Source organism: Palaemon carinicauda, chromosome 10 (assembly GCF_036898095.1).
Source record: "Palaemon carinicauda isolate YSFRI2023 chromosome 10, ASM3689809v2, whole genome shotgun sequence".
NCBI lineage: Eukaryota > Metazoa > Arthropoda > Malacostraca > Decapoda > Palaemonidae > Palaemon > Palaemon carinicauda.
Genome location: NC_090734.1, coordinates 125018003 through 125025577, shown reverse-complemented (window position 1 = coordinate 125025577; position 7575 = coordinate 125018003). Strand labels below are relative to the sequence as shown.

General features: G+C 34.0%; 1 protein-coding gene across 1 annotated transcript in view; it reads right to left on the bottom strand.

Annotated features, from left to right (window-relative positions):
- Positions 1 to 6261: 6261 nt before the first annotated feature.
- LOC137648233 (uncharacterized) overlaps positions 6262 to 7575 on the bottom strand; it is a 27590-nt gene continuing 26276 nt past the window's right edge. The window contains exon 5 of the mRNA XM_068381158.1: positions 6262 to 6705. Within this exon, the coding sequence (XP_068237259.1) occupies positions 6262 to 6705 (444 nt within the window). The remainder of the gene's footprint in view (positions 6706 to 7575) is intronic.

The following is a 7575-nucleotide window of genomic DNA, read 5'->3' as shown; positions in this document are numbered from 1 at the left end:
TATATATGCGTAAAAATCACAGGAAAACGTGATGCTCAGATGCAGAAGAACCACAGGAGAGAGAGAGAGAGAGAGAGAGAGAGAGAGAGAGAGAGAGAGAAATGGGTCAATAAAAACACGCTTAAGTGTAATAAAATATGCAGGCAGAAAACAGTAATTACATAAAAGCGGGAAATATAAAAACAAGAGGTATATCTGCAATATGACATGACAAAGATGTACATCGAAAACAAAACAACAATAGAAAATACAATAACAACAACAAAGGAACGCAATACAGTATCTTGAACAAAGAATAAATTGAATAAAGAAATAAATTTGTGGATTTAAAACTGGGGGAGAGAGAGAGAGAGAGAGAGAGAGAGAGAGAGAGAGAGAAATTTCTGCATAAATAGAATTTGGCTTTCGCTGTTAGAGAGAGAGAGAGAGAGAGAGAGAGAGAGAGAGAGAGAGAAAGCTATTATTTCATTTCTAAAACTGATGACAACAGGATAATGAGAGTTTAATGATAAGGAATGTATTATTTATATTAAACTGGGCTAATGACAGCACGGACTCTTACTTCTAAAATACCCCGTAATCCTTATCTGATTTCAATAAGGATAGAAGAATAAAATGACTTAAAAAATAAATGAAATTCCAAGAGATTATGTATGATTGCACGCAATCTTTTCTAGTTAACTGACGCATGTATGAAGCTAAATTGAGCAGGTATGTATGAATATGCATCAATAATAATAAGTTTAGAAACGAAGAAAAGATAGCAAATATAATCATAATTATGGAAAATTCAAACTTAATATTATTCGTCCCCTAAACAAACTTAATAACTGGTATGAGAGCAGACGTTACGAACATCCTTGAATTGGTAATAAACAAATCATTAATCACTTTAGCTTCGTTTCAAATTCCATAGTAACTTCAATATAGCTTTCACTTATACAGTTTATTTCATTAGCATTACCTATTTCTATGTAAAGAATTTCTTTGATATTTGTCAGGATAAAGGAAAAAATATTTAATCTTCCAGCGACTCGCAGGATAATTCGATACATCTGAAGAGATAAAAGGTTTATTATAGAGTATATCTTATAGACTGCATTTATCAGCAGCAAGAATATTACTTCATATAGATAGCTCTACCCAAGTTATTGAAGACAAAGCACAAATGGATACGATCATTAGTTACACTTGATTAATTAATTACTTAATTACAATGTTACAATTCACTAAACTTTAGATACGGCAACTTTATTAAATTAATATTCATATCATTAATCACATCTTAACAAATTTCATGCAGACGTAAACAATTTGAGCATACCAAAATAGTTTTGAAAGTCGTCCAATTTATGTTTCGGAATTTTCAGAAATATTCAACTTTTTATATGAACGAGTCATAAGAGTGAAAAAAATATGGATATTTACATACTGCTCTGAACGTTAATTACCTGCGGGTTACATTTCATGAAACGCGTGAAATGATACAATGTAAACTCTAACTACCCAGTAGAGTGAAATAATAAACACTGTAATGAAAAATGAATAATAAAGTTATATTTCTTCGGCAGCATTTCTCGTTAATTATCAAGCGTGCCAATAAAGTGACCTGAAAATTTAGTATTTCTTAGAAAACCAAAAATATATATATTAATGTAGATATGCGTTATATGATTCTAATGAAATTTTATTATTATTATCATTATTATTATTATTATTAGCTAAGCCACAACACTAATCAGAAAAGAAGGGCGCTATAAGCCCAAGGGATCCAACAAGGAAAATAGCTAATAAATAGCTCTTTCATGTGTAACAATGACGAGAGACTTGTATCAACCTGGTCAACATAAAAAATATTTGTTGCAAGTATGAATTTCTGATGTTCCACCGATTCCACTGCGTGGTTAGGATGATCATTCCACAATCTAATCACAGCTGGAATAAAACTTCTAGAATACTGTGTAGTATGTAGCTTTATAATGGAGAAGGCAAGACTGTTAGACCTAACTGCAAACCGGGTACTACACACAGGATGGTACAGTCTGGGAAGACACTAAAGCAAAGGATGGTCAGCATTATTAAAAATCTTATGCAGTATACATAAAGAACTAACTGAATGGCGGTGCTTAAGTCTGTCAAAATAAGCCAAATGTGTTTCTCAAATAACATTTGCAATCAAGAATCACCCCTAATTTTTTTAGGCAGTTCTATATAGTTAAAGAAAACAGTATCAATGTTGAAATGTGGAGGTATATGGGCCACTATCCTCGACCTAATTACAATCATATTTTGAGTTTTGCTTCGGTTCATCTTCATGACCCACATTTTGCACCATGCACTAATTTTAGGTAGATCAATATCAAGGGATTCAGCAATCCCAGATCTACATTCAGTAGATAGAATTTATTCAGAGAGAGTAGCATCAACTGTATATGCTACTAGCTTGCTTTCTAGTCTAAACCACATATGTGTATATTGTATGAAAAATAATGATCCCAGAACACTACCCTAAGGAACACCAGGTATTACATTCCTATCAACTATCAAAACTTCAAAGAAACAGATGGAAGAGAAATAAGATACAACAAGGTGCGCGAGTGTACCCTCAAGCAAGAGAACTCTAATCCACGACAGTGGAAGGCCATGGGATAGAGGCTATGGCACTACCCAAGACTAGAGAACAATGGTTTGATTATGGAGTGTCCTTCTCCTAGAAGAGGTGCTTACCATAGCTAAAGTCTCTCTTCTACCCTTACCAAGAGAAAAGTAGCCACTGAACAATTACATAGCAGTGGTTAACCCCTTGAGTGATGAAGAATTGTTTGATAATCTCAATGTTGTAAGGTGTATGAGGACAAAGGATTATGTGGAAAGAATGAGCCAGACTATTCGGTGTATGTGTAGGCAAAGACAAAATGAACCGTAACCAGAGATGAATCCAATATAGTAATGTCTGACCAGCCAAAGGGCCCAATAAATCTCTAGCGGTGGTATATACACATCATCACTGCTATGTCACATAATGTAAGTTCAATGTATATATATATATATATATATATATGTGTGTGTGTGTGTGTGTGTGTGTGATGTGTGTGGTGTGTGTATATTTTCTTTAGTAAATTAAACTGGCACAAAATTCTACTCTCTCTCTCTCTCTCCTCTCTCTCTCTCTCTCTCTCTCTCCGACCCAGTTTTATTTTATGATTAAAAAAAAATACATCCAATATCTCTGGATATCCATCAGTATCGGATGTACAAGAAATTAATTCATCTAAATCATATTTCAGAGTAAATCTATTTTTCAATATTGTGCATTTTTTTCCCATAAGATCAAGTAATATGAAATTTTTAGTCACTCTTTACAGTTATCATTGGGTCCACATACATAAATGTATATGAATATACATATATATGATTATAATATATATATATATATATATATATATACATATATATATATATATATATATACACAGTACATATGTTACATATATAGTACATATAACTACATGAATACATACACATACTATATATATATATATATATATATACATATATATATATACATATATATATATATATGTATATATATGCATACATGTATATATATATATATATATATGGAGAGAGAGAGAGAGAGAGAGAGAGAGAGAGAGAGAGACTTCAGGTAAATATATTGGAAGCAAATGAACCCTTGTGCAGCAATGCTCACCTTGGGCATGATGTTATTTGATTAAAGTTTCCCAAATATTTTCCAATGGAAAATTCTGCCTCCCTCTTCCACAGTCGCTTGGGGCTTAGTCTGAACAACCCTGTTTGCACACTGCATGAAAATGAGTCTATATTTAAACATTGCCATGTTTAATCTTTTTATGAGTTGATCTTTCATAAATCCTTGTGTATTCTGATATAAATTCTTCCCTAGTTCTAAAGAAGACTTCTGAATGACTCTTCCTTGCTTTTAGTAATACTTAGTTAATTTGTCTAAAGAAAATGAATTAGGAGGAATTTGTGTCAAACATTATGGATGAGTTGATAATGTGAAATGTTTACACCAGACCCATAACAAACTCGTACCACAGTAGCTGGTCGACTTTACTGAGAGAGAGAGAGAGAGAGAGAGAGAGAGAGAGAGAGAGAGAGAGAGAGCACTTATAAACACTGAATTCAAATAAATGTAGAGGGAAAATTTTATTTACTGAGAGAGAGAGAGAGAGAGGAGAGAGAGAGAGAGAGAGGGCCTCATAAACACTGAATTTTGATAAACGTAGAGCGAAAATTTTATTTACAGAGAGAGAGAGAGAGAGAGAGAGAGAGAGAGAGAGAGCTCATGGCACTGAATTTAGATACATGTAAAAGAAAAATGTTATTTACTTAGAAAGAGAGAGAGAGAGAGAGAGAGAGAGAGAGAGAGAGAGAATGAATAAACATCCGGTATGAACACAGATAGCATAGCATTACTATGCAGCTTAGGCACTTAGTATGCATTGCACGCTATTTTTCATTTGCAATTCATCTTCAGCATTACACTATCTGATTCATAGACTCCTTTAGATCTGATTCTAATTGTCATGACTCTCTCTCTCTCTCTCTCTCTCTCTCCTCTCTCTCTCTCTCTCTCTCTCTCTCATTTTAATAAGGTTGAAATCCTAACTGAAATTTAATCTGTGGATCTGGGACACCCTCGTATGATACACTTTAATAAATGTTCCCTCTACTTCGAAACTTTGGAATTCTCTTCTCCCTTCTGGTTTTCCTAAATTTCATAAACTCAACCCATCTCCCTTCATCATCATTCTGTTTTTTTTATTAATCTTAATTAAGCTACAAATGGTCAGTAAGATACTAATCATACTTGGTATCTTTTTGAAAAAGTAAATAAAAAAATTGCCTTAATATTTGCCTTACAATATATGAGCATTAACAGCAGCTTGATTACAAAGGTTATTTATAATGTATTAAAAACTTCGCTCTTCAAAAGGTTTTCGTTTCTATTAATTTACATAATGTATTGGTTGCAATATATACTTTAAGACACTGGCACTGATTAAATACAAAATAGTAATTTTACACTGAAATTAAATTGAATCTGATATATATATATATATATATATATATATTTATATATATATATATATATATATACACATATATATGTATGTGTGTATATATGTATTTATGTATATATACATATACATACACATACCCACACATGCATATATATATATGTGTATATATGTATTTATGTATATATATGTATATACATATACATATACATATACATATACATATACATACACATACACACACACACACACACATTATATATATATATATATATATCATTGGAAGCTCCACAATTATGTTTGAGCCTCACTTTCCAGTTGAAATTATTGAATTAAAAGCTTAAATATTTATAAACATTCAAGTTTTTATTTCTACCCTTACTACTACAACTGTGTTCTAATGTATTATAAATGAGTGTTACAGATAACATTTTTGTTACAGATTTCAATGACTAAGAGAATACTTATCAAAGCAAAAGAGAAATTAAAATCATGATGAAAATAATCATAAGCCGAAAATCAGATTTTGTTATTTGTGACATTGAACTCTGCCTTTCGTTCATTTCAAAGATTTAATTAATAATGAATTAAAACAGTGAATCATTTTCATATGAATTATCATTATTGTTATTCTGATATAATTAAGGTTCTAACAAAGGGATTAACGGTACAAAAAGTAAACAGATACCGAGATAAAACAAAGAGCAAAGCAAGAGGGAATAAAAAAGGAAAATTAATAGCAAACAGATGTGTCAATAAACAGTAGATAGAAACGACACACATTAAAACAAAATATCATCAAAGCATCCAATTTATGTAACCTTTAAAGAAGACATGGGGGAAACAGTAAAAGGATAAAAACAACACTGAAGCAATTTGGGGAGAGAGAGAGAGAGAGAGAGAGAGAGAGAGAGAGAGAGAGAGAGAGAGAGAGAGAGAGAGAGAGAGAGAGAGAGTTTTGGTGAATTAGGGCAAAAAGTATGAGCAAGTAAACTTATAAATATCCTACGATATACAAGCATTCTAGAACGATTTAATGGGCGGCGAAAGTGCCACAAATGAAGACCCTTTGGCAACCATTCCTCTCAGCTAAACACACAAGTCCCTGATTTACATTAATGGCCTGTTTACCTGCTACAGGGATTAGAGGTGGCACATCAACAGGTATCTCATGTCCAGGTTAATCGCCTCAATTCTAGTGCAACTGTTTGGTCAAAGATTTATCAAGTGAACAACACAGGCTGGAAATAGGGATGCAGGTGTGAAGTGAGGTGTGAGGTGGGGTGTGGAGTAGGGTGTGCTGTGGCATGTGAGGTGGGGTGTGAGGTGGGGTGTAAGGTGGGGTGTAGAGTAGGGTGTGAGGTGGGGGTAGAGTGGGGCGTGAGGTGAGGGGTGGAATGGGGTGTGAGGTGGTGGTGAGGCGGTGGTTGACTGGGGTGTGAGGTGGGGGTGTGAGGTGGGGAGAGAGGTGAGGTGTGAGGCAGAGGTAGAGTGGGGTGAGAGGTGGGGAGAGAGGTGAGGTGTGAGGCAGAGGTAGAGTGGGGTGAGAGGTGGGGAGAGAGGTGAGGTGTGAGGCAGAGGTAGAGTAGGGTGTGAGGTGGGGATGGAGTAGGGTGTGAGGTGGGGGTGAGAGACATCGCTGTTATGCAAGACTATTGTATATTATTCGTCTATCTATATCATAACTTTATCCTTATTAAAGTCATCAATTAAAACTCCTTTCTCTATATTTCATAACAAATGAGATTAGATTAAGCAACATTTAAGCTTTCATTACTTCCCGAATCTCTTTAACTGCGTTAAGTTTCTTCTTGCTGCCACATTCAAAATACGTCGTCATTCGAATATTCTGTATCTAATTCATACCACTGTAATATGATTACCTATACTCAATTTTTTTTTTTTTTTTTTTTAATGAGGCGCATTTGCACTGACTCGCAGCGGTGACTTTTAGCTCGGAAAAGTTTCCTGCTATCTGATTGGTTAGAATTATCTTGGTCAACCAATCAGCGATCAGGAAACTTTTCCGAGCTAAAAGTGCACCCCTGCGAGTCTGTGCAAATCTACTTGGATCGGATTTTATGCTTTCTGTAAAACATAAATTATTAAGTTTTAGAATAAATTTCACAGATTAAAACAAGGAAGTTATTGCGCGATTTCACACTGACTCGAAATCGTAGCACCAAGTGGAAATTCATTCCATGATAAATTACTTCTGACCGCCCAAGGATTCAAACCTTAGCAGAGTTGAAACATAGTTGACAGTCGACCACTATAATCATTAGTCTATAAATTGAGATTCTCACTCTCCCGTGCATATTCGTGTCGAATTCAAGGTTTGCCCTTAGAATCGAAATCAATCCATCTACAACATATATTGGTGAGTTTGCAATACTCAAATCCGCATTTCGTAACCGTGTTTTTTTATTTGTCGTTTTTTGAGATTTTTGATTGTCGTTATGTAAAAAAATTTTTGTCGTTTCGTAACTTAATTTTTTGGACGTTTTGC